We start from the raw sequence: 27,935 nt of genomic DNA on the forward strand, positions 1-27,935 counted from the left end.
ACCTTGACAGTCCCGGAGAGAACAACAAAGAGAGTACAAACAAAAACCTTCCCCCACAGAGTTGAAACTATCTTCTTTCCTTATTGGTCCTTTTGGTCAGGTGCCAACCAGATTATTTGAGCTTCTTAACCCGTTACACGTAAAGGAGGGATTTTATGCTACCCTTAGCTGTATGTTTATGACACGCCCCCCAAATCACAGACGGTGCTGGACAGCCTGCTCCACACTGGCTGTGATTTCATCCTGGAGCTCTAGGAGAAAACAGAATTAATAAGACATATGCACCTCTACATATAGTACTGATTATATAAAAACTAACAATATTTTCCACATTTCAAGGACGATTTTAACCAGTTGATTCTGGGAAACTTTCATGGGAGAGTGCATCAGCCACTTTGTTAGAAGCTCCTGAAATGTGTTGTATTTCAAAATCAAAATCTTGGAGAGCTAAACTCCACTGAAGAAGTTTTTTGTTATTGTCCTTGACGGTATGAAGCCACTTCAGCGCAGCATGGTCGGTTTGCAGGTGGAAACGTTGTCCCCAAACATATGGGCGTAGCTTTTCCAGAGCGTACACAATGGCATAGCATTCCTTTTCGCTGATTGACCAGTGGCCGATTGTTCTGGTCTGGGTTGTTGTGTGGGGAGAGCAGATACTGGGCTAGTTGGGCCCATGAGTCCAATCTGGGGTGGCAGGCAGCGGGTGGTATCCCAGGCTAGTTGGTCTTACCCAGTTCTGGTCCCAGTTCCCCAGGGAAGAGTATCTTGTAACAGTGTCTCTGAGTTAATCCATGACAAAGGTGTCGGGATCCAAGGGTAGGGCCCATGGGACAGTGCCCTCTAGTGTCCCCCCTCCCACAGCAAGGTCTTGTTCCCCACTGTCCCGCACAGAGCCTAGCAGGAGTCACTCGCACTGGCCTATAGAATTGGGGGATCTAGGCCCTCAGGGTTGTGCTCTCTTTCGCTTGCTCTAGCTAGGCCCCATGAAGCACCAGGACCCCGTGTTTCATCCTTCCAAAGCCCAAGTTACATTGCTGAGGAAGGGCAGCCAAGGCACTGGGCGAACTGGAGGACAGGACACCACATCACAGATGCCACTGCCTTATCCCCTCCTCTCTCTTCCTCCACATTGTCCTCTGTATTGGGGAGCTATGTGGGGGCAACAGCATCATGGCCCCATGGTGCTGAGCTCCCATGTCTCTAGCCAGGCCTTGGGAAATGCCAGGGGCTTTGTCTGAGTTTAACCAACAGCAGCAATGTGGGCCTGGGGAGAGCCAGCAGGAGGTCCTGGGACAGACGATGCTTCCCCATGGGCAGCCTCACTCCTAGAACATCTGATCCCACAAGGCATGTGGGCTCTGGGGATCCCCATGTAGGGCACAAATTCCCCCTCCCACCCTGAGAGCTGTGCCTTACCTGGGTGCAGGCCACGTGATCCTCATCTCTACAGCTGGTAAAGCACTTGGGCATTGATCTGGATAAAAGGCACCAGGGGGATGTTTTGTTATAAAGAATTAGATTGTGTCCTGTCCCTGCAGGTTGCATGTGGGTGGGACTAAGGATTACTAAGGACTCAGTGCCGGAGAGCTCAAGATCCTCGGCCCAGAGGTCAAGATCCTCAGCCGAAACAAGGGCATGGTTTTTTGCTTGAAGAAGAGGCACTCCTTGGGACAGTCCTTGAGTGAAGGGGTGTCATTGTCTCCAGAGCGTAAGATGGGCCTGTCAAGACTGTCGTCTGACGTGTTTTCCTCATCCTCATCAGCCCAACTTCCGGTACTGCAGGAGCAAGAGTTTTTTTCCTGGTGCAGTCAACTCCCAAGGTGCCTGTTGTAGCTTGGGAGTTGTTAAACCTGTCAGTGCCCTTTCCCCGGCTGTCCTAGTCTCCCATCCATTTCCTGTGTGTAAGGTGTCAATGTGGATTGCTCCTGCTCCCGCTCCGACTCGCCATGCAATACCATCGGAGTCTTCAGCTAATGTGCCTCTCAGAACGGTAGAGGGAAACCAACCAGGATATCACCTGTACCTCCATCTCAAAGCTCTGACCGTAGCTCCCCAGTAACAACGGGATCTGCCCTTCCTTGGGCAGAGAAAGCTGATCCTTTATCAGGATCTCAAGTTGGCTTTGTCCAGCCCAAGCATGTACAGCAGCCCACAGTGGCTGCCTACCCACCATGGTCCTGGATGGAGCCTCAATGTTGCCTGATTCACAAGCACCAATGGCTCAGGCATAACTGGGTCCCAGTGCCATATCAGTGGCCTTTCTGGAGCCCTTTGGGTTTCTTTCTTTAATCTAGATCAACCCTACACCCTTCATACTGTGCCTTTGACTAGGTTTCGGGGGCATCTGCACCAAGGACACTCTGCCCATCCTCAGTACCAGCCTGGTATTGTATAAGAGGAAATTCCCTCTCAGGATCTGCCCCAGCTGGAAACAGAGGAAGCTCTACCTATTAGTGTGCTTTGGAAGATCCCCCTCTTTCCTTCCCCATACAGTGAAAAAGATGGAGAGGAGATACTATATACCCTTGCATGGTTTTGACCATTTTGATAACCATCTCCCTCCAGGCTCCTTGATAGTCATGGCTGCTAATGAGAGAGAGAGAGAGAGAGAGAGAGAGAGACAGAGGCACTAGGTGTCAATGTCAAAAGGAAAAGAGGCAAAGAAGCTGGGCTTATTTGGAAGGAAGCTTTATTCCAGAGGAGGTTTGCAGCTCAGAATTGTGAACCAGCCGGCTCTGCTGGGTCATTAGGATTTTAGCCTGGTCGATAATATTTCAAAGAGAGACTACTTGACAAGGTTTCAGAGTAGCAGCCGTGTTAGTCTGTATTCGCAGAAAGAAAAGGAGGACTTGTGGCACCTTAGAGACTAACCAATTTATTTGAGCATGAGCTTTCGTGAGCTACAGCTCACTTCATCGGATGCATAAAAGTGGAAAATGCAGTGAGGATGTTTTTATACACACAGACCATGGTGAATACATCCTCACTGCATTTTCCACTTTTATGCATCCGATGAAGTGAGCTGTAGCTCACGAAAGCTTATGCTCAAATAAATTGGTTAGTCTCTAAGGTGCCACAAGTCCTCCTTTTCTTTTTACTCGACAAGGTGAAACAAGAATTCACTACAGTGGTGGATGAGGGCAAATGAATTGCCAGAAAGGCTCAGCAATCAATCTAGATGTGCCTGACTTTGCAGTTCGGGCCATTTCTTTTGCCATCACCGTGCTGTGGTGTTTTTGGCTGCAGGCCTCCAGTCTTCAGCCAGTGTTGGAGCAAACTATTCAAGACCTCCCTTTTGAAGGCCCTTTGCTCTCTTCAGAGAAAATGGACAGTAGGCTCCATAGCCTTAAGGATTTGAGAGTGATGCTTAAGTCTCTTGATATCTACATGGCTACAACCAAAAGAAAGCAGTTTTGCTTTCAGGAATCCACTGATATCTGTCTTTTATTCCTCATTCCCAAGACCTGTTGAGAAAGAGGGATAGAATTTACAAGAGGTATCTGACTCCTCCCTCCCCATCTGCAGAGGCCAGTTTACCTAGACCGATATGGTTTTTCTAAACAATTGTTTTCACGTGTTGGTTGAGGACAGACTACCTGTCCCCAGAGCACCATCCTCTACTTCCCTTTTGCCAACCATTTATCCTGCTTCCTATGTGCATGGTGCCACATCACTAGAGGTCATTGGTCTTAAGAAAGGTATTAGTAGGAGCATTGCCAGCAGATCGAGGGAAGTGATTATTCCCCTCTATTCGGCACTGGTGAGGCCACGCCTGGAGTATTGCGTCCAGTTTTGGTCCCCGCACAACAGAAGGGATGTGGACAAATTGGAGAGTCCAGTGGAGGGCAAAGAAAATGATTAGGGGGCTGGGGCACATGACTTACGAGAAGAGGCTGAAGGAACTGGGGTTATTTAGTCTGCAGAAGAGAAGAATGAGGGGGGGGATTTGATAGAAGCCTTCAGCTACCTGAAGGGGAATTCCAAAGAGGATGGAGCTCGGCTGTTCTCAGTGATGGCAGATGACGGAACAAGGAGCAATGGTCTCAAGTTGCAGTGGGGGAGGTCTAGGTTTGATATTAGGAAACACTATTTCACTAGGAAGGTGGTGAAGCACTGGAATGGGTTACCTAGGGAGGCGGTGGAATCTCCTTCCTTAGAGGTTTTTAAGGTCAGGCTTGACAAAGTCCTGGCTGGGATGACTTAGTTGGGGTTGGTCCTGCTTTGAGCAGGGGGTTGGATTAGATGACCTCCTGAGGTCTCTTCCAACCCAAATATTCTCTGATTCTACGATTCTGTGTTCGACACCACTGCTCTGTGCCCTTCTGATCCAGCGAGTGACGCAATCCAGAGTCCCGCCCTAGCTCCCAACTGCCAAAAACTGCTGCCTTCATTTTGTGCTTTAAATTTGTGCAGTGATGGTAAATGTTTTTCATACACCCCAGAGGCAGCTGCATTTCAGTACAGGGTAGGTGATCCTCATCTCTACAGCTTGGAAAGTGCTTGGGGATTGCTCTGGATGAAAGGCACCAGAGGGATGTTTTGTTATGAAGACCTAGATTGTGTCCTGTCCCTGCTTGTTGCGTGTGTGGAGGGGGAAAACGGATGGGGGGCCGGACACACAAAGGAGCCTTGTCCCTTGTGTGCCCTGTGCAAGGACTGGGGACGGGTACAGCCCCAGCACTCCAGGGAGCAAAGGGGCAGCTCTCTGTGTGTGACCCTGGGGGACAAATCACCCTGTCAGGGCTTTTAAGGGGCAGGGAGGAGGTGGAGCCATGGCCCCGCGCTCCGCCCACTAGCCTGTGGAGCACTAAAATCAGGAATTGCAATTTATTTTTAAAAAGTCTCTTTCCTCAGGGCAGGGATTTTCAAACTGTGGAGCACTGTATTGGCCCAGCCCTAGCAGCTACAGCAGCCTCCCCCTCTATTGGGGAGGCGACCAGGGACTCTGCAAGTGGAAAGCTGTACATGGGACTAGTGACTGTCCTGCAACCAGAGCCCTTTGCCCACCTCGGCCCTTCACCACAGCTCCAGGGCACAGAGCCCTATCCTCCGCTGGAAAGAGCCTGCACAGGACAAGTGAATGGGGCTGCACTTAAGGGCTGGGCTCAACAGGGAACTGTTCAGCAGCTGTCTGCTACCCTCCTGACCCTGGCCTTTCAGCTCAGCTGTTTGTTTCCCCTGCGCACAGAGGCAGCTGTGTGGACAATCAGGGAGCGGAGTGTAGACGGCCAAGACTACCCTACCACTGCAGGGTCCAGTTGCCTTCCTCCAGTGCAACACGGTAAGTACCTTCCCCCAGCAAGTACCAGGCACCCCTTGTGGGTACAGGGCACCCCACTTGCCTGGCCCCTTAGAAAAAGGTGGGGGTGGGGGAGGTTTGCAAGCAAGACGAATCTCCAGAGGGGCTCAGCAAAAAAAAGGTTGGGAACCTCTGAGTTGGAGAGTTGCAGGCTAGTGTGCTGTAGATTTATACTCATTTGTCAGGCACCAACTGGGCATTTAGACAAGCCCTTTAACATGTGTATTGGCCCATTGCAGCCAAAGGTGCTTCTTCCCTCAACGTACCAATGGGGCCACTGTATTTGCTCTTTATTTGTGACAACTGCAGTTTGATAGAAGTGATGAGGGTTGTGCTGAGCCTCAAAAACTGGTCAAGTCACACTTGGCTTTCACCCCCTGCCCCAATTCCTTTTTGTGCCGTGTTGCTGTGGGGCTGTTAGCCAGCTGCCACGTCCCATCCCAGACATGGATGCATTTCAGAACTAGGTCAAAAGCAAGTGTGTGTATGGCGGGGGTGGGGGGGAACAGATACTGGGCTAGATGGGCCCATGAGTCTGATCTGGGGTGGCAGGCAGCAGGTGGGATCCCAGGCTAGATGGGTCCTATAGTCGGATCCAGTTCTCATCCTAGCTCCCCAGGGCAGTGTATCTATTGACTGTGTCCATGGGTGAATCCATGACAAAGGGGGCAGGATCCCATTTCCCCATTGACCCGTGGAGAGCTCAGCAGCGGTCACTTGCAATGGGCTATGAGGAGATCCAGCCCATGGGGGCTCTGGACTGTGGGTGACTTGCTTTCTCTCATTAGCTCTCTCTCATTTCCTCTCTAGGCTCCATGAAGCACCAGGTCCCTGAGTTTCACTCCTCCAAGGCTCACACTATGTTCCTGAGTGAGGATAGCCAATTCGCTGGGCAAGCTGGTGAACTGAACGCCACACCAGAGATTTCAATGCCCCATCCTCTCCTCTGCATACGCACTTCTTACTAAGGTTCATGACTGGGCATCAGCATCATGGCTTCTCTGGTGGTGAGCTCCTGTCTCTTTAGCCAGGTCTTGAGGACTGGAAGGGACTTTGTCTGAGCTTTACCAAAGGCACTGATCAGTTGCTGGGAAGAGCCAGTGGGGGGCCCTAGGACAGATTGTGGTTCCCTAAGGACAGCCTCAGTCCTAGGGCATCTGGTTCCTCCAACTATGTGGGCTCTGGGGATCTCCATCTAGGACCCAGTTTTCCCCTCTTGCCCTGGAAGTGGCTGGAGGGGGTGAGGCCCACTCTGGACACAGGAATAGATGCCCCACGTGCATTCCCAGCCATTTTGCCCCATCCCCAGGCCAGCTCTCCCCAATGCCTGGAGGTCAGCAGAATCTGCCTGCTACAATTTAAATCCTGAATGTTCTTTCCTCTCCTCTGACTGGCTGTTTGCCTTTCCTTCCCAGCCAAGCACCGTCCACCCCACCCCCTGCTGCTAATCTTATTCTCCCGGCCAATTGGCTGTTTGCCCCACCCCATCCCCCCATCACAGTCTTGCCCCCTACTGCTGAGGTCACTCTCTCTGCACCCCCATGCTCCTTTTCCTTCCCTGTTACATCTCTCCTCCCTTCTTCACATTTTCTCACTCCTTCATGCTCATGGACCCATCTGTTCCTGCTGCCCCCCCCATCCATCTCTGATAATTGTAACTCACAAGAGAGGCCCATCTATCACTCGCAGTCCCTCACTTTGTTATAGAAAGGACATTTTTGCTTGGCTAACACTAAGGTCTTGTCGACATGAACACTCAGTTTGCAGCAAACTGGGATGTAAATCTACCCCGCACTTGCCTGCAGTGCACTACGTGTCCATGTGAACCCTGCTGTCATGCACAAAAAGTTCCCTAGTGTGCAGCAGCAGGGTCCAGAGTGATGCTCAGTGTGGGGTAGATTTACACCCCGGCTTGCTGTGAACTAAGTGTTTGTGTAGGTAAGTCTCAAACTAGAGCTTGGTCAGTATTTTTCAGATTTCAAAATTTTTATTTCAAAATTTACCCACAATTTTAATGAGAGAAATTGTCGGAAATGTTTTTTTTTTAAAAAAAGTATGGACTAGCAAAAAAAGGTGTAAAGAATAAAACCTCTTTTTTCAACTTTTAAATTTTTTTTTAAACCAAGTTATTACGATAAGAATTGTGAAAGCACCTACAGATGCCCAATCAGAGATCAGTCACTATAAGGCTGGTGGAAATGTGTCAGATTCTAACAATTTGGAATTTTAATGAAGAAGCTGGAGGAAAATTGAACTATTTTTGCAATTTTATTCTCCCGTTTTTTGATTGGCTGAATTCGAAATGACTGAAGCAAAAATGTTAAACCTGACTGAGATCCAGACATCAATCCCAGTTTGAAAAAAACACCAGCTTCCTTTGTAAAGTGCTATGAGATCTACTGAGGAAAAATGCTACATTGCTCTTTCCCTCATCCATAGGACATGAAAGTCACATGGAAGCTCCTCATGATCAAATTTCCACTGAAGAACTGGTATCAGCATCAGGTGAGTGAGCACCCAGTGGGCTGGAACATGCCCCAGTGGAAATTCACTGCAGGGTTGGACAAAAAGCAGTTCCAGGGCTGGGTGTCACAACACTGTTGCTTCAGGGGCTTGGGCTAATATTCTAAAGTCCTTCTGGACTTTTCCCTAAGGAAGGTGCCACATGGTGCTGGGACTGGATTCCTTTTCCTCAGCCTGGATTAGGCATGGGCAGTGTCCTGGATTTCACTACCTCTGACTTCTTTCAAGCTATTCACCTCCTCTTGTACGAGTGCAGAGCTGAGGTGGTTTGGGGATATCTTGATGACCCCACTAAGGTCAACAGACTTAGGGCCAGGTTCTGATCTCAGTGACCCTGGGGTTAGTCCATTTGGAGTCATTCCAGAATTGTATCACACTGTCATCAGTGTGCTCACTCTGCATTTACACCAGGGTCACGGAGATCAGAATCTGGCTCAGATTTTTTGGAATTTTGTCAGTTTCCATTTTTCTTTTCAGGGTTCACCGGTGAAGAGACTGACTCCAACTCCAGTTCTGCTGGAGGTATAAAGGCAGCGGGAAGTGGGTAGAACAGAATATAGTTCTGTTTCTCTTTATCTACCATACACACTGGCCCATTGCAGCCAAAGGTGCTTTTGTCCTCACAGGACCAGTGGGGCCGCTATTTGCTCTTTCTTCCTGACAATCACAATGCTGTACAAGCAGGTAGCCGCAAAGTCCTGTTGATTCATGCTGTGCTTTCACTTCCTTTCCCCAGGTCCTATTTGTACAGCTGTTAGCCAGCTGGTGTGTCCCACCCCAGAGGTGGCTGCTTGTTTATTCCTTGAAAGCAATTGACATGGAAAGGCTGGGGATAAGATGACAGTATGTTAATATTCATCCCTCCCCAGGGATCATCTGCCAACAGAACCTCCTGACTTCCACTGGTTCTGTGGCAGGAGCTGCAGGTGAGTGAGGTTGACTGGGAGGTGAAGAGGGGGTGGTTTGATGGGCCTCGCTCATGGTGGAGCAGAGAGAAAACAAACAGTCCCCTTGGCCTGAATCTCTGACCATCCCCTGATCAGAGCCTGCCACTGCCCCACCCAGTCACCTGTATGAGGTTTAATCTCCAGTGCCTGCAGGATCGCTCTGGGTGCTCCCTCCCATCACTCCCCCAACCCACATCCTTCCCTCTCCTCTTCACACCACGATCCCCATCCCTGACCTCATCTGCCCTGCCCCACTCCACCTCTCCCCCAGTGGACAGCCCTTCCCACAGGCCTCATGAGCCCAGCGCTTCTTACACAGCAGAAGCTATGGAGTCGGGCAGACACACAGAACAGACCCGTCTGCAGGGCAGTTTGTCAATGGAAACTCCCAGGTCCCATCACTCTGATTCAGGGATGGAGGGGGTGGAGGGGGCTTGTTATCTGGTGCTGCAAGAATGTGACACATAAAAGGACATTTACCCCCCTCTTTGCCACAGGTGAGACCAGTCGGAATCAGAGTCCCGCTGCCTCAGGGGTCAGCACAAATGTAACCGGTGTGCCAGAGAGGAGGAGGTGGGGCTTGCGGTCTCTCTTTCTCTCCCCATCCCCCACCCTGTTTGTCTGTTGGTCAATTGGTCTCCCTTGAAATTTGTCTCTCTCAACTATACCACTGAGAAACTTCTCCCTGTCTCTTCAGACCTGGGGCATCTCGGTCACCCGGGAAATGCCCCAGCTGATCACTGGTTCTCTCTGCCAGCCACGCTGCCAGGGTCCCAGGCCACGGAAAGAGCCCCCACAGCTGCCCAGGTTCCTTCCTCACCAGAGCTATTCAATGACCAAAAAAACTATATGAACACAGAATCAAGGTTTCCCAGAGGTATTTCATGCCCTTTCAGCACGCCAAATTCAGCAAAACTCAAATGTCTAAAAACCAGAAAATACAGCCTTAAGGTACATGCCCCCACAACATTAACTTCACCCTTTTTGGACACTGTCCCAGTATGCCCATACTTGCATTCTGCCTTTACTGATAGTGCACATCACATATATAGCACTGAGGCAAACACCCTCTCTTTGTCAAGGTAGAATTTGTTTTTAGTAAGATCTTGTCATGACCCACAGATCTTGTCATGACCCAGGTCTACAGGGGAGCAGCCACCCTCCAACCCTCCACCTGACAGCCTACTGATGTTGGCTTACCTAGGACCCATGAAGCTCAGCTCCAGCGTGAGGCTCTGCCCCTGAGATCCAATTAGCAGTGCCCCAAAGCTGCAGACTGGCCCAGTGGCCCTACTTCAGCCAGCAGTAGGAACAGAAAGCTGTCTGAGTGACTGGGCTCCACTCTGGAATGTGTGCATTGTGTGCCTTGATTTCCTGGCAGCCAGATCCAGCTTGACTCTTCATATCTGGCTTATGATTTCTGACCTCCAGTTTGCCTCCTGCTTCTGATCTCTTGGTATCCTGACCCAGCTGGCTCATGCCTCCTGTCTCGCGACTGTAGCTCTGACCACTAGGCCTGGCTGCCCACCACCCAGCTGTCACAGCTGGATTCAACAGGCGCTGCAAGCACCGGCTCAACACTCAAACACTGAGCCTGCTCCCCAGAAACAATCCCTCATCTGTTCAGTTTTACAATTCCTTCACTCCGCCCGTTACATCGCTTACTCGCAGGGTTCCATCTATCGCTCTGCTTTCACTTACCTTTCATTTAACACCGACTGCTCTCATATACCACCTCACTGCTGACAATCCCCATGGCAAGAAGACACGTGTCCTGCCAGTGATATAGCTTCTAGTTACACATGCACCTCTTTCCACTGAGCACACACCAGGGGCTCAGACCCACATCTCCTCATATCAGTCACACCAAGCTGCTCCAGCTAACATCGCCACCATTCACTACAGCTACAGCTAACAGCGAATGCAGCTGGAGTGCACGCAGATAATTGCTAGTGGCTAATGCCAGCTCCAGCATGTCAGAGTTAAGGTTGCGTATGTATTTGTTGTGACAAAGCTCCGAGCCTGTATTGGTGGGTCCTGCGCTCCAGGCGGATTCAGTGGCCTCAGAAGCTCGCTAAGGCCTTCACTGTGACCTCCCTTTCTAAGTATAGTGGCAAAGGTCACAGCTTATTGAGCTACTTTAATCACAGGCCAGTATGGAAGGAATACCTACAGTCTCTGTTGCTCCTTAGAGCTCAGTAGGCGCAGTTCCGCCTCCTGCTTGGACCAAAGTCTGCTTCCCCTCTCAAGGGGATCTCCGTAGAGCATGGGGGGAAAAGGTGGACCTGGGCCCACCCTCTACTCCGGGTTCCAGCCCAGGGACCCTAATAGTAGCAGCTGCTTGTGGCTTCCCCTTCACCACTGATGCTGCTTTGATTCCCTGGCCCACTTCCCCGTGATCCCCTTTTCCCAGCTTCACCCTTATCTCAGGCTTCAGCAACGCTTCCTCTCCTCCAGCTCCTTTCACCTGGGGTTCCTTGAGGGAACTGGAAGGAGAGCTTTTAAGCACTATGAGTGGGACCTTGATTAGTTCCAGCTGTCTCCATTAGCCAAACAGCCTTAACTGACCCTTTGTTGGTTAATTGGAGTCAGGGGCCTGCATTAGTCCAATGACAATAATTGGTTTAATTGGTGTCAGGTGACTTGATTGGCCTGGAGTAGTCTTTGTTTGGCTACCCAGGGAACAGGGACCTGCCCCTTCTGCAGCGTGAGGGAGACCCTAGCACAAGTGTACCTGGAGTGCGCCAGGTTGCAGCCCCTATTCTGGCTCCTCCAGAACCTCCTGCTGAGGTTCTGGCTGCACTTCTCCCCACACTTGTTCATCTTTGCACACCCTATCTGTGGCCCCACTAAGTCACGAGACTTCCTCGTCAACCTCTTCCTGGCACTTATCAAAGTAGCCATTTACACCACCAGGAAGAGGATGGTAGACGAGAGGGTTCTCTGTGACTGTGGGGCCTACTTCTGCTCCTCCGTGGTCTCATGCATGAGGGAAGAGTTCCTCTGGGCGGCGTCCACTGGCTCCCTTGATGTCTTCGAGGAGCAGTGGGTGCTGTCTGGGGTTCTCTGCTTGGTGTTCCCGTCTGGTTCCCTTCGTTTAGCCCTGTGACCTCACTCCCGTCCCTGTTATATCTTTAGTTGTCCCCCGTACTTAATTGAGATCCTGGACCTTATGAATTCTCCCCTTAGGCTGGGGGAGGTCCTTTAGTAGTGGGCGGGCTCTGCCTGCCCATCTCCAGGATCCCAACAGACTGAGGCTGATATATTTGCCTTCCACTACTCACTCCCTGACCTCACTCCCATTCCTGTTATCTCCTTAATTGTCCCCCGTAATTATTTGTTATCCCAGACCTTGTGGATCCTCCCCTTGGTCTGGGGGGAGGTCCTTTAGCAGTGGACAGGCTTCCACCGACCCACTTCCTGGATCCCAATAGGACTACTCATTTAAAGCCTTCTGGTCTGAGTCCATCACATTACCTTAACTCTATATTTCTGTTTTGCAGAGGCTTGAGTTTTGCTGAACTCAGCATTCTGGGAGAGCATGAGATACCACCAGGCAATTTACGCTCTGCATTATTGTACACTTTAGTGAATTACCTACTTTTAAAAAAAAATGAAAACAGAAACGTTGTAGGAGTCAGTGATCATTTAGACAGTTGTGCAGCCTGCCTAGGTTTGCCATTGATACACTACTGGGGGCAGGTAATAACAAAAAAGACCTAGCTTTTATACAGCACTTTTCATCAATAGATCTCCATGAACTCTACTCCAATATCCCCATTCCACAGATGGGAAACTGAGGCACAGAGATGCAAAGATTTGCCCAAAGTCATCCAGCAGGCCAGTGGCAGAGCTAGGAATAGTTTCAGTCCAGGGGTCTCTCCATGAGGCCACACAGTTGCTCTGTGATTCCTCAGTGCTTCTTCCCCCCACTGTACCATTTTGTTATACTGGAATGGGGATAAAGGCCATGCTGTGAAATATTTGCAATGTGCAGTTGCTAACAGGGTCGGTGAGAAAAATCTCAGCCATGGTCTGAGTACCAAACCTAGACAGTTTTATTCCATGGTTGTTACAGTAACTTTAAGCAGCTGAATGGGGAGACTGGGCACATCTCCTTTTCCAGTCTCTGCACAACCATTCTCCACAATTTGTAGTCCCACCACTATTGCCAGCTCACCCTTCCCATCCCATTAAGATGTTAGTTGCACTCTAGAAGCCATTAACACGTAAGAAGTTGCTTCTCACTGTCTCCTTACCTGTGCTGCTGTGTGAACACATCACAAGCAGCAGCTCGTTCTAGGGCCATACACTACCTTTTTTTATGTAGTCTGAGCTTGCCCACTCCCCCCCCACCACACACATTTCAGCCAAGCTTCCCAGCTGTACCTCAGGCCCACCCAGTTCATCTCCCCCACCAACTGGACTCCTTCGCCCACTCACTCTGTCACCCACAGAGGGATAGGGCCCTCCATATCCCTGCTTATATAGGGAGGGGGCAAGAAGAGGGGCTGATACAACCTGAGAGTATGACGGGCTTCACCCAGGATGCAACCTGGAACTGGGGTATTGCTAAGCCCTCTTTCTTACCAGCCTGGGCTCCCTCTCACACTGTGAGAACCTGTGTGAGGGAAGCCTGGAGGGCTTTGCAAACAGCCACAAGCAGGGGCCACACCCAGTTGCATTAATTAATGCTCTGGCCAGCCACTGCATGAGCCAACAATAGAGGGGCTCCAGCCAAAATACCCCTAGTTCCCTAGCCTAGGATGCTGGAGCTGTCCTGTCCTGCCCTGGTCAAAAGCCTGACCAGTATATAAGGTGTTACCTACTCCTCCACTTGTACAAAGGAAAGTGGACGTGCACCAAGTTTTGTTCCTGAAATGAGATTTTCCCCCAAACACTACACTCAAACCACACTGTTTTAGGTAAAATTTATAGATTAGATAGATAGATGATTAGATTAGATTGATAAACTACAGGAAGATTTTAAGTGATTATAAGTAATAGCAAACAGATTAAAGTAGATGATCTAGCACACAAACAAAAATGCAATCTAAGCCTAATATACTAGATAGGATTTGAATCAAGCAGTGTCTCACCCTGTGAGATAGTATCAACAATCCACCAAGGTTTCATACACAAGCAGGCTTCCTTCTTTCCTGCGTGGCACCAGCACTTCCCTAGTTCAACGTCTTTGTTCTTCCAGCGCTATTTACATGTGTTGAGTTGTGGGAAGAGTGAGACCAATTGGTGATGGGCTAATTGGCTCTTTAGCAATCACAACTGATTAGATAATTAGTGTCCATTACCCCAGTCTGCCTTCTCCAGTGGGACTAATTGGTGTCAGAGTGATCAGAGCACAAGCTCACCTGTGAACTCCCAGCACTCTGTCCCACTCCCATATGAGCTACTGGGTGACAGTCACTCTGTGGGTAACTCTCAAGTGACTGAGACCCTCGTGTAATGATCCCGGCCTTGGTTTGAGCCTTATCTGTGGGGGGAAATACATGGATAGAATTCATGAGCTTTAGGCAAACCATTTTTTAGAGGCCTGTATCTTAGGAACTCATGGTCAATTGGATCATTAACCTAAGCTATCACCCCAACAAGCCACGCTAAATTTCAAAGCAATCTGCATAACCATGCAGATTTTAGTGGATCTAGAAGAGTTAAGCTTAAACAGAAAGCTGGTGTAAACCTTAGCTAGAGCAGTCTTGACAGTCCACTATAATCCTGTGGGAAATCCCCAACGGGGCTGAGTTAATGCCTATTCCTGTGTTTTAGGATCTTCCAGAAGAAATAAAACCAGAGATTATTCAGGATTTAGATAGGAACCAGGAAATGTACAGGTGAGAGCTGGGGCTGGGAGTTTGGTTTCATCCCCTCTGCAGCTGTCTGCATCTGGTAGCGCAGGTCAGATCCTATCACAGAGGTCACAGTGTCCCATAGGGACAGGCTCAATATACAATGTACAATAAACAGAGTAAAGCATTATTAAGGGTGGTGTAGATCAAACTGGCTCCTTCCCTGGAGATGACCCGTATATTTTATTGGAGAAAACACTTTAGGACATTTTGCCAGCTCATAGCACAGGGCTGTACCCCCACAGACATTGCCAGGGTGGGGATGAGAGACTTATGTTACATGAGGAACCTCTGAAATCTATTAATGACTGAGAACAGGGGTCTAGTAGGTCGGAGCAGGGGGACTGGGAATCAGGACTCCTGGGTTCTAGCCTTAGCTATAGGGGGGAATGGTGGTGACAGCAGAGGGACAGAAGTCCTGGGTTCTGTCCCAGGCTCTGCCACTGATTGTCTGTGTGCCCTTGGTAGCAACCAACCTCCCCCCCTTCTGTATTCCTCAACTTCCCCCTCTGTAAAACGTTACATACTTATCTCCTAGTGGGATTTACAATGATAAATTTATTAACAACTGTAAAACACTTTGGAGTCCTTGGACCCTAGGTTCTAGAGAAGGGAAAAGGGGTTTTACTAACTTCCCCCATCTTCCTCCTCATTTTATATATATAGAGAGAGAGAGAGAGAAAGAGAGAGAGAGAGAGAGAGAGAAAAGACCATGATAAATGGAAGTGGTACTACCTGTTACAAGTTAGACCAAAAGCTGGTCTGGTTATATCTAGCATTGTCTAATCCTGCTCTCCCCTCCTCTTGTCACCCCCGGATATGCAGGGTTCATTTCTCTAGGGCAGGCTGGTTCCATTGCCCTGAAACTGAACTGGAGTTCAAGGTGAGGGCAGCAGTGACCATCCAATATGGATACAGCTCCTGGAGGCAGCATCTGACTGAATCGCAGGAGGAGCAATGGATGGTGGCTGGCCCTTTGTTTGACATCAGAGTGGAACTGACTGATGCTATGGCAGCCGTTCACCTCCCGCACTTCCTGTGTCTCAGAGGTACGGTTGGAATCAGACTCAACAGTGTGACTTTAATCACCATTGTAATAGTATTAACAATAAGGGTAATCTTGATTGTAACCTTAAAGCAGAGTGGCCCAGTGAATAGTGCTGAGGAGTCATAATCACACCCTTAAAGAACATAATAATCACAGCTATTAATATAGCGACATGTTAAAAGAATGTTAAGGTTGCAAAGTCGAGCATTCAAAAGTTAGGAAATGCTGGAATTAAGTCTGCCTATGCAATCTTAATCCAGCCCCCTCTGTGACTAACTGTTGTGAGATGCCAATGGTAGGTGCTCTGCTCTTGCTTGATGTTGATATCAGTCAGCTGCATGCATGCATGTGTTCCCTCTGTGTGCTGCCCTGGCTCTGCAGATTGCTGGCACAGCAGACCCCAATGACCACAGACTCCAGTAAGCTACGAAGGCATGCTGGCCAGGTTTATTGTTGAAGAGAAACACAGTCTCTAACTCCCCAGATTATATATCTACAGTTTGTTGCTAGTCCCTATGTGCTCCCTAACAATGGACACAGCTCAGTCAGTGGTGGGACTTTCCACTCCCAGGCCGGACAAAGACACCTCCCCAGGGATGCATTCTTATACACAGATACAAACAAGTTACACATCACTCCAGACATATTGAGGTGCAACCCCTTTATGCCTCTCACCTTGTACACGTTGGTTTGAACAAAACAACTCTATCCATCATATTGTCCTTCTGACCTTGTCTTTAGGATGGGTCTGCCTGTTCCTTGTTATCTCTGTGGAATGTGTTCGTACCGGGATGTTCTGATATCTAGTGTCCAGTACCTTTTAGGCAGTGGTGAGCTGGAGCCGGTTCGCTAGAACCGGTTGTTAAATTTAGAAGCCCTTTTAGAACCGGTTGTTCCGTGAGGGACACCCGGTTCTAAAAGGGCTTCTAAATTTAACCGGCCAAAAGTGGCAGCTCCCCACCCCACCCCCGGCCCCAGCTCACCTCACTTCCGCTCCGCCTCCTCCCCTGAATGCGCTGCCTCGCTCTGCTTCTCCGTCCCCCAGGCTTCCCGCGAATCAGCTGTTCATGCGGGAAGCTGGGGAGGGCTGAGAAGAAAGCGGTGGCTTCCCGCTCAGGCCCAGGGAGGCGGAGGTGAGCTCGGGCGGGGGGGGCACGAGGAGGGCTGCCCGCGCCGCAGCAGGTAACCCAGGGGGGCGGGGATGCGCAGGGGAACCGCTCCCCGCCCCAGCTCATCTCCGCCACCCTCGGCCTGAGCGGGAAGCCGCGGCCTGCTTCTCAGTCCTCCCCGGCTTCCTGCTGAACAGCTGATTCGCGGGAAGCAGAGCGGGGCGATGCATTCAGGGGAGGAGGCGGAGCGGAGGTGAGGTGAGCTGGGGCAGGGCGCGGGGCGGGGAGCTGCCAGTGGGTGCTCTGCACCCACCAATTTTTCCCCGTGGGGGCTCCAGCCCTGGAGCACCCAGGGAGTTGGCGCCTAAGGCGCCACTTTTGATGTGATCAGTGGGGGGAGCGGCCGCTCCCCCTGCTCCCCCCCAGCTACGCTCCCCCGCCCCTAGGAGCCAGAGGGACATGTCGGATGCTTCCTGGGAGCTGCCCCAGGTAAGCACTGCCGGGACTCCCCATCTTGCCCCCCGGCAGGTGCCTCTTGCTCTTAGGGGTGGGGTGGGCACCCACTACGGTGGCCCACGAGTCCTGTCTCTCCACCTCCCTCCAACTACTTATCCCAGTTTCAGTGTCCTTGCCTAGCCAGACCTAGTCTTTTCCAACTGCCCCCCAGATCTGATCCTCCCACAGCTCTGGCTTTTGCCCCTTTGATTTCCACTCAGAAGGCCTCCTCCTCTGTGGTGCCTGGATGCCCACAAGGGGGCACTGATAGCACAAGAGAGACCAGCTCCCTGCTCTCAGTTCTGGTGACACAGTCGTCCTTGCCTGTTGAGAGGATCAGTTGCAGGGAGAGCACAGCTCCGCACCTGCAGCCCAAGGTTGGAGCATGCCCAGTGCAGAAGGGCATAATGAGTGGGATCCTGCGGGGATGAGTTCTGGGTCCGGTTCTGTTCGATATCTTCATCAATGATTTAGTTGATGGCATAGAGAATACACTTATAAAGTTTGCGGATGATACCAAGCTTGGAGGGGTTGCAAGTGCTTTGGAGGATAGGTTTAAAATTCAAAATGATCTGGACAAACTGGAGAAATTGTCTGAGGTAAACAGGATGAAATTTAATAAGGACAAATGCAAAGTACTCCATTTAGGAAGGAACAATCAGATGCACACATACCGAATGGGAAATGACTGCCTAGGAAGGAATACTGCAGAAAGGGATCTAGGGGTCATAGTGGACCACAAGCTAAATATGAGTCAACAGTTTGACACTCTTGGAAAAAACGTTAACAACATTCTGGGATGTATTAGCAGGAGTGTTGTAAGCAAGACACTAGAAGTAATTCTTCTGCTCTACTCCGCACTGATTAGGCCTCAACTGGAGTATTGTGTCCAGTTCTGGACATCACATTTCAGGAAAGATGTTGGCAAATTGGAGAAAGTCCAGAAAAGAGCAACAAAAATGATTAAAGGCCTAGAAAACATGACCTATGTGGGAAGATTGAAAGAACTGGGTTTGTTTAGTCTGGAAAAGATACAACTGAGAAGAGATGTGATAACAGTTTTCAAGTACATAAAAAGTTGTTACAAGGAGGAGGGAGAAGAATTGTTGTTCTTAACCTCTGATGATAGGACAAGAAGCAAAGGGCTTAAATTGTAGCAAGGAAGGTTTAGGCTGGACATTAGGAAAAACTTCCTACCTGTCAGGGTGGTTAAGCACTGGAATAACTTGCCTAGGGAGGTTGTGGAATCTCCATCATTGGAGATTTTTAAGAGCAGGTTGGACAAACACCTGTCAGGAATGGTCTAGATAATACTTAGTCCTGCCATGAGTGCAGGGGGACTGAACTAGATGACCTCTCGAAGTCCCTTCCAGTCCTATGATTCTATGACTCATCGGGGTTTAGCTGGCACACTCTAACAAGTTTCTAGTGAACATGTACAAGGTGAGATGCAAACTCGGCCAAACTTGGGTGGATTTTCACAGGAACAGCATAAAGCACAATCCTGGCACATATGCAACCCCCTGCCAAATTTCAAGCCCCTGCTGCTATTCATGGAGGTGTTTGAGCTTCACGAACAATAAGAATATTTTTAACACTGGCAAAACAATGTAATTTTTCCTTAATCTTATTCTTGGAAATGGCTGAACCATTTTTGCTGAAATTAAGAAAACAAAACAAAAAGAGTCATCCATCTGAGGCAGGGACCCGGCATGGGAAATTTCAGTCCAAATGGTTAAAGTTTTTCAAAATTATAAGCAATTGTAAAGAGGATCTTACATTTCCCTTTATAAGGAAACCTTAGCTTAACACCGCCTACTCTGCTGTGTGCTGCTAACACAGGCCCTTTCATCCAACTCTTTCACCTCTCAAAGTAATTTACAAAGAATAACTGGACTGTGAGATTTGGTTATGCCCCAGGAGTGTAGATTTTATAGGACTCTGCTCCTATTTCCAGGATCAGGAGATATCCGGGAGTTAATACACAATCAGATGAGCAGTGGGCTGAGATGTCCTTGGGAGTTGGGGGGTCAGGGCAAGCAGTGGAGGGAAGCTGCCAGAGGGACCTTGTGAAGGTCAGTGCAGAATCCAAGCCACCCACAGAGCTAAAGGGATGGGTGTTTCCAGAACTCAGGTGGACAAACTGCCTCTCTGACAGTAAGAGAATGAGGACAGGCTAACGGAGCCTCGTTTGCTTTGTGACCCACTGACAGATGCCGACAATTCCCGGATGCAGATTGCCAATTTCATCGATGAAGGGATGACCCTGGAGAACCCAACGCAGGTGAGGTCGTTCCATGCCGTGCTGGAGAACCCCAGCTTCTCTCTAATTGGAGTGTTTTGGAGGAGGGAGAATTCTGATCAGCGAACTCAGATCCATTCCATTGTACTGCTCTACCAGGCACAAAAGAGAGTTAATCTAACCCTCCACCTCTATCTGATACCTGATGATGGCTCACGGGTCAAGGTAATCTATAGTGTGAGCCTTATGGGAACACACACTTACCCTGTTACAGTTTAACTCTCTCAGGGACAACGGGGCTGTTGTGAAGCACAGAACACACACAAGACACTTTGCCCAGAGACTAACTCATTATTGCTCTTTCACTTAATCATACAAAGCACAAGAGAGCACAGACCATATAGAAAATAATAAACATCTTTGCTGCAATGCCCCTCACTAGCTCACCCTTCCCTTGGGAGAACATCTGGGCTCAGGAAAACAGACAGGTCTTGCAGCTGCTCCATTCTGGGTGGCTTCTCTCTCATCAAGGCTTCTTCCTCAGCTCACGTGACCTTCCTCTTTCCTTCCCAAAGGTTCCTGTGGGTCTCCCTAGCTTATATGCCCCCTTCCAACACCTGCTTTTCTTTGTTCTGTTTCTTGGTAACTTTCAGCTGCTTCAAAAACTGCCCCCTCAGACAGAGGGGGAAGTACCTTTTCTCTTGGCATGAAGTTGCTCTTTCACATAACTTTTGTGCAGTCATTATCATTGTCCTTAAGTACCTTCCTATTGTATCTGTTCTAGGAGGATCTGACCCAGCCCTGCAAGCCCATGGTGGGTCCACATACAGGGTGGCATTCATGCTGCCACAGTTTTCCACAGTAACATTTCAGAATAGCTCCATAATATCAACTGGAATTCATAAGTTGTACAGACAGAGCCCACAGCTTATCTCAACTCTCATGGGGTGAACTGGCCATTAACAAGTTCTGGGGCCCACCTCCCCAGGTGAATGGAATTAAGGGAAGAGTCACTAGACAGAGTCATGTGACCCAATCAGGCCTGTTAAGGGGGATACACGCAGTCTTTGGGCAAAGAGGAAGCAGATCATGGAGACTACAGGGAGAGTAGACTTGGGACCATTGCTTCATCCACAGCTCAAGGGCTGGCAGTGTGTAGGAAGAGGCACTAGGAAGAAGCCAGGCAGTCTAGATTATGGGGCAGACATCTGGTTGTTTAGCGTTCTGAGAGCTGGGAAGTCACAGGGGTGGGAGGGTTTGGGTTTGGGTTCCCCCTGTGTTGCCACCCTGTGCAGGGGACCAGCTACCTGTATGAACAAGAGGAAGATGAAGGGACTGAGGAGAGACCAGGAGGGCTAGAAGCTGAGCCCAGATGGGCTGGATGAATATTGGGAGACGACAGACCCTCAGAAGAAGGGCTGTTCCTGGGGTGAGACTGGGGTGGAAGATTTGTGTGTTGATTCAATTCTTTGGTTTAAACCTTGGGACCATCTGGAGGGTTAAGTCATCTCAGTGACATAACGGGTTGGATGCCAGCTGCCAACTGTTGGAGAGAGGGAAACTGGGGGCACACCTGTGGAAACTGAGGCAGGGGCAGGGTTCAATGCTGGGTTCAGAGGGACCTTTCTACAGTAACTGAGAACCAACCATAGTGTGCAATTGGTGTGATCCGCATTCACTTGCCATCATATAATAAGGAATATCTCACAACAGGGCAATCAGCTGTTGAAAGATAACTGGCCAAGGAGAGCATAGTGAAACATTACTGGAGACTGGTTGTCTCCATGTTCTTCATGTAAGTAATTTTACTCTCAGGAGGTTGATATTCCACTGGGGAAATTATCTCCTACTTTTCACACAAAGTATCAGAGAGTGAGTTATGCTCTGTTCCCCTCTGTTCTGGTCACAAGTTCTGTGCTCTGGTAATTCTCAGATAACTAAAATCAAAAACTACAACCACCGTGGCTTGTTCTCTGTGACATCTACAGACTTAAGCATCAAGACAAGCTAGAAATAAACAGGTTCAGTAACTTAGATGAGTAATAGGAAATAATTTCAAACAACAAATCTGAGTAAATCAGTCTGTTTGCAGTCAATTTATAAAAGAGGGCAAATCTGTCATATTAAATTGATTGCTACAAATTACAGTACCTTATTGTCAACATGAAAATCATGAACACTCTCCCCAGATCACAGTCCCGGTCTTAAACCCAGACAGATTTTCTCCTTTCCTTTTTAACAAAGACCCTTCTCTCCAAGGCTGCTGTGTAGGAGGAGAATGGGAATTGAGACCCTGACAGCTCTGGCTGAGGGATTGCTGTAGTATTTTCTTTTTGTATCTCCCAGACACGACTGTCCTTATGATTCACAGGCAGTTGAGATCTATGAAGAGAAGTGCTGGTCATGGTTTGTGTCTAAGTCTCATTTCACCTCTAAACCCTTGCGCTTTGGCTCTTGCTGCATTGTGTCCAGTCCATCGGAGATAACAGTAACACCCAAGGTAAGTAAAATTATGGAAGTGAACATGGAACTCAAGAGCGCTGGGCTGCAGGGATGTGGGCAAAGCACTCTCCTCTCTGACTCAGTGCTGACCCCAATGTTCTAGTGTGGTGCAAGGGGGTCTGTGCTGCAGGGAGCAATGTGGGGGGCTCAGTATGGGGGGGGGTGCTCTCTCCTGCTGACCCCAATGCCCCATCACAGCACTAAGGGTCACTGTGCTGCAGGGACTGCAGTGGTTGGTACAGTGGCTAGAGTAGAGTCCTGGGAGTCAGGATTCACTGGTTCTATTCCCTCCATCTTTCTGTGTGCCTGAGTTTCCCATCTGTAAAATGGGGATAATGATACTGACCTGGCTTAGTAAAGAGCTTTGGGATCCATGGAAGGAAAAGGGAGTGTATTGTATTAGGGTAGGTCTACACTACGGCAGTAAGTCGATCTAAGGTATGCAACTCCAGCTACATGAATAACATAGTTGGAGTCGATGTACCTTAGGCCGCATTACTGCGGGGTCTACACCACGGGGGGTCGACGGGAGACACTCTCCCATCAACTTACCTTACTCTTCTCATCAGGGTAGAGTACGGGGGGGGTCAACTGGAGAGCGATCTGCGATCGATTTGGTAAGTCTTCATTAGACCCGCTAAATTGACCGCCGGTGCATCGATCTTGGAGCATTGATCCTGGCTGTAGTGTAGACGTAGCCCTAATGTGTTAATGTAACCAGTCACAAAGCCCGAGTACTGAACACTGAGGTCAGATACTTAGTGAATAATGCACAGGCTACCAGTTGGTTCCGTATCACAGTGGCTGAATATTTCCAAACATATTCACAGTTACGGGCTGGCTGGAGAATTGTTTTGTGGAATCAAGTCTTCTATGACCAGCTCTAACATGCCTCACCCCCATTCCCAGCCCGGCTTGCTTGGGTTGGAGGTGGTGAGGGGGTCACCCCTAATATCACACTTGGTTTTCCTACAGGAACTGCCATTTTTGGATAAACCTGCAGAAGCTCTTCAACCATTCCCAGAGATCCACGCCAAGGATGTGAAGGAGGAGCTGGAGCTCAGCCTGGTAGAGAAAAAGGATGGGAAGCCAATCTGGGAGGCTGTTATCAGATCAGGTAGGCTCAGCCTGGCAGTGAGGAGATATCTGTGTAGGCAGCCCCCAGCCAGCATCTCTGATGATGGCTGGCACACACCTTCTGTGCACAGGATTTGGCAGTGTGTGAGGGGACTGGCAAATAGATGGGAGAGGCAGAAGGGTACAAAACTCAAGTTTACTGTCCTAAATCTGCAAAAAGAAAAGGAGTCCTTGTGGCACCTTAGAGACTAACCAATTTATTTGAGCATGAGCTCATGCTCAAATAAATTGGTTAGTCTCTAAGGTGCCACAAGGACTCCTTTTCTTTTTGCGAATACAGACTAACACGGCTGTTACTCTGAAACCTGTCCTAAATCTGTAGCCAATGAGAGCTTCACTGCTGTCCTGCTGCTGCAAACCGTGAATACTTGGAATTGTACAGTCACCACAGGGATATAGCACTCACCTTCTGCTGTGGGCAACCCCAGGAATGAAGATGAATCCCCACTAGCTGTAACGTGTCTAGGACTGTTGTTAAATGTATAACCAGTTGTTGGACTACACTTGTGGTTTGTTATGAAAAATATTCAAGAAACCTGTTACCAGATATACCTGTTACTTTGGGGTACGCGCATTTATTAGGGTTACTCTTTTGGGTGGGGGGGTCTGTAATTCTATCAATGTACTGGTTGTGTCACTTGTGTTCTCATAGGGAGCTCTACTTCTCCCTGCTGCAAGTCCCCTCCCAATGGAGCTGTCCTGCTGGACCTAGGTTCCCCAGGGCTGGGTTCCTCCAGCCCCAGAATCAGATGAAAACACACACACACTAATAGATCAAGTCTGAGTGGACCGGGTCAATCAGCACTTCCAAGCTGCCACCCTTATATGCCACAGGTACCGCACCGGAATAGAGTGCACCTGAGCAGAGTGGGTCGAGCAGCACTTCCAGGCTGCCACCATCATATGTCACAGGTTCAGCACGTCCCTATCCCCACTTTCACGTTACAGTTGTTCTGGTCGTAACCCACTTGATGAGCAAACCCCAGAGTAGTCTGGACGCTACAGGGTTCTTTAGCTTCGGTAAGAGGAGCGTTGCTGCAGAGTAAATGGGGAAGCCAAAAACACAAAAGAGTAAAGTTCAGAGAGAGAGGAAGGGAAGCAACCAGCTTAACCATAAAAGTTATTTATTGAATAATAGTGATAACCACGCAAGGAGAGCCTAAACCAACATAACAGTTACATTATTAAAGATTACCAAAGTGAGATATAAAAAACTATACCGGAGAAAACTATCGTTGTTTATGGGTAAACTGATGACTCAAGGGTTTTCTTTAGGCTGGACAATAGGAACAGATCACTCCTGGCTATGGGTGGTCCTTCAAGGGAGCTCACAATGCATTTAGGCAGCTTCAGTATTTTGGATATCAATCAAGGATTCATTACTAGAATTGGTCTGATAACTGCTGAGCTGGGGGTGTGCAGGCGTAGGTTCATTAACATCTGGAGCAGAGATCCCCCAGGATGCAGTGCTTCCCTGCTTTTCTGGTCCCAGAGTTCAGTGCGGTTCTTGCCTTGGAATCTCTGTTCTCCATTCTGTATGCTAATGGAGATCATAGAATCATAGAATATCAGGGTTGGAAGGGACCCCTGAAGGTCATCTAGTCCAACCCCCTGCTCGAAGCAGGACCAATTCCCAGTTAAATCATGCCTCCCTGTCCCATCTTTGGTGCACATGAGGCTAGGGGAGTTGCCTTAATCCTGTCACCCTTGTCAGGAGGGGTTTAGGTGTGTCTCCCACTGCCTTTTCATTGCTTTCTGTAAGTCTTTCTTCTGATCAGTTTTGGTTCAAGCAGAGGCTGGGTGTGTGTGTGGGGTGTCCTTGATGAGCCAGACAGGCTGGATACTGTGCTCTGGTTCCCAAAGAACACAGAGCTGACTGGTATCAAACCGAATAACCCAGCTTAACCAAATATTTATTTTAGTCATATATGGCCTTTTGGGAAGTGATCTCACAGAGTTGACCTTACACAGTGGGTTTGCTTCAAAGATACACCCTCACATCAGCCATAATTCCAATATGGTTGTTTACAAGTGAAAAGCACCACATATGTCACCTAAACCTGAATCATAGAATCATAGATTATGGTTGGAAGAGACCTCAGGCGGTCATCTAGTCCAACCCCAACTAAATCATCCCAGCCAGGGATATGTCACGCTGGGCCTTAAAAACCTCTAAAGATGGAGAACCCACCACCTCCCTACGTAACCCATTCCAGTGCTTCACCACCCTCCTAGTGAAATAGTGTTTCCTAATATCCAACCTAGACCTCCCCCACCGCAACTTGGGACCATTGCTTCTTGTTCTGTTAAGTTGGTGCCAGCTTTGTCTTTATACTTCCTTGTAACTTTCCCATATCTCGGTTTTAATACAGCATTCCAAACCAGTTGTCCATGAAAGCACTTCCTAAGGTTGCACTAGGATACAGAACGAATGTATCTTGTCTTTGATAGGCTCTCTATTCGCTTTTGCCAAATGCTTGTTACAACGTATTGTGGGAGGCACAGCTTAGCATGGGTGAACAGAAGTCTGGGAGAACATAATCCATTTGGTTAACAGAACTGCCCCCATGCTGGGTGTAGCACAGGATAAGTACTCACGACCTGGCTATCAGGGCCCATCATGATACACATGCATCCGATGAAGTGAGCTGTAGCTCACAAAAGCTTATGCTCAAATAAATTTGTTAGTCTGTAAGGTGCCACAAGTCCTCCTTTGCTTTTGCGAATACAGACTAACATGGCTGCTACTCTGAAACTTGAGCAGATATGATTCCTACCAGCAGAGGGCAGGAGAGCACAAAACACATAGCCGGTGCACTGTAATATATAAGACAAAGCCCTGAGTATCGGGACTGTCCCGATAAAATTGAGACATCTGGTCACCCTACAGCAGTGGTGCTAAAACTTTTTCAGTCGCACCCCCACTTATCAGTAACTGAATCTGTCCGTGCTGTCCCTCCATTACTGCACGGCCAGGCTTCCTCAGCACCAGAGCTCAAACTAGGCAGAGCTGGGGATGGAACTGGGGATGAGGAAGGAGCTGGGGCTAGAGGTGGACCTAGTCTGCAGGTGGAGAGGGAGTGAGAGCCGAGCTGGGCCTGGACCCAGGACTGGGGCTGGGGGAGAAGTGAGGTTGGGGGTGGAGCGGGGCTGGATGCCTGGCTGGTACTCCCTCCATGCCTCTTGTGGTGGCTGGCACCCCTTCCCCTCTGCGTGCCCCCCCAAACGTTGCTCCATGCCCCTCTAGGGGGTTGCGCCTCACAGTTTGGGGACCATTGCACTACAGGATGGGGACCGGCAGCATTCATATCTTTAGGCCATCTCACTGTGGAGTGAAGTCTTCCAAGCTCAGACTCAGCAGCTTCGGTGCTTCCTTTTTCCTGAAAACTGGGGACTCTGTATGAGAGGGATCCTCAGGGATAGAGGTCAGCCCAGATTCTGATCTCAGAAACTCCACTCACATGAAGAGGAGTCAGGGTCGGATTCTGATCTCAGTGACTCTGGGGTAAAACTGAGTCCTCAGCGCCTCTCAAGCCAATCAAGTGTAAAATGGCACCACGTGACATATTAGTGAAAAGTAAACACCTGCTGACTCCCTTTTTCCCTTTTTCTTCCAGAGGACCTGACACCTTCTGTTTCATCCAAGAAGATGCGAATAGGTGAGTAGGGATTCACAGAGCTGCAAATACCAGTTTCTAAATCCAGTTCTTCTCTCAAACAGGCTGATTTCTCCTTTCTGAAGCAAAGAAATCAGGTGGAGAAATCCCTATTAAGGTCTTGTCCACATGTTGTTCAGCGTTGCTGCCCCAGCAGTGGCTGCATTCTGGCACTGGGTGAGCAATCCCTCTGTATCCAGACTGCCAAGTGCTGGGATGAAACTCACTAGGGAAGTGTAAAGATTTATGTTAGCAAACATGCCAACACACCCCGATTCATTCTCTTTCTTCCACTCAGACGCACGTTTTGTTGACCAGCACCGAGAAGAGCTGATCCTGCGGGTGACTGCAGTGGACAGCATCCTGGATTCACTGTGTGGCCCCATTCTGGACAGCGAACAATACCAGAGTGTCAGAGCCGAGAGAACCAACCCGGAGAAGATGCGGAAGCTGTATGAGCTGGTCCCGAGCTGGAATACAGACTGCAAAGAAAAGCTCTACCAGGCTCTGAATGACAAACACAGACACCTGGTTGACGAACTTGAAGGGAAATAGATGGAGGCAGCTTTCCCTCTTCTCAGAGGTTATTTGCATTGGGAAGGGTTAATCCACAGGTTTTTGATGCAAATCAGGTAACTCACAATATGCAAACCGCAATAATAGTGTGCACATGGGACACCTGTTCCATGTTTCAATTTGCATCGCGTGTACGCAGCAGAGGCTTGCTATGTACTAAGTGCGCAGGATTCTCAGAGGGAATCCCTCCCGCCTTTGCCTTGGCGCTGAGCACTCCGCATTCTGTGATTGTTCTTGCTGTGAATTGTGGGATACATAGCTGAAGCTGGCCGGGTTCAATTAAAAAAAAAAGTCCCATAGCTCTGTGCCCTGTGCTGGCAACCTGGAATTCACAGATGCCGCTTGGGCTATGGTTCAGCTGAATGAATTTGGCTTTGGACTTTGCCTGCGGCACTACTGCGCACATGATCATAGAAGACAGATTCCAGGAGCATTTCTGGGCGCAGAACACCAGCACAGACCAGTGGGAAAGGATTGTTCTGAAGACCTAGAGCGACCACCAGTGGTGAGAGAACTTCTGGATGGGGAAGTTTCAGA

General features: G+C 49.2%; 1 protein-coding gene across 1 annotated transcript; it reads left to right on the plus strand.

Annotated features, from left to right (window-relative positions):
- The first annotated feature begins 21,311 nt into the window (after positions 1 to 21,311).
- Positions 21,312 to 27,766, plus strand: LOC144265964 (NACHT, LRR and PYD domains-containing protein 1b allele 2-like). Its single transcript, XM_077819068.1, has 5 exons — positions 21,312 to 21,322; positions 21,874 to 22,027; positions 23,005 to 23,146; positions 26,784 to 26,825; positions 27,121 to 27,766. The coding sequence occupies exons 1-5, from the start codon at positions 21,312 to 21,314 to the stop codon at positions 27,375 to 27,377; spliced, it is 606 nt and encodes a 201-aa protein (XP_077675194.1). The 3' UTR covers positions 27,378 to 27,766.
- The last annotated feature ends 169 nt before the right edge of the window (positions 27,767 to 27,935 follow it).

Source organism: Eretmochelys imbricata, chromosome 6 (genome assembly GCF_965152235.1).
Source record: "Eretmochelys imbricata isolate rEreImb1 chromosome 6, rEreImb1.hap1, whole genome shotgun sequence".
Classification (NCBI taxonomy): Eukaryota; Metazoa; Chordata; order Testudines; family Cheloniidae; genus Eretmochelys; species Eretmochelys imbricata.

Bases quoted from the DNA above. Each gene is read 5' to 3' on its own strand.
- LOC144265964 (XM_077819068.1), top strand. The intron at 22,028-23,004 runs GTAAGTAAAATT...GTTTTCCTACAG, and splicing joins AGATAACAGTAACACCCAAG to GAACTGCCATTTTTGGATAA. The intron at 23,147-26,783 runs GTAGGCTCAGCC...TTTTTCTTCCAG, and splicing joins GGAGGCTGTTATCAGATCAG to AGGACCTGACACCTTCTGTT.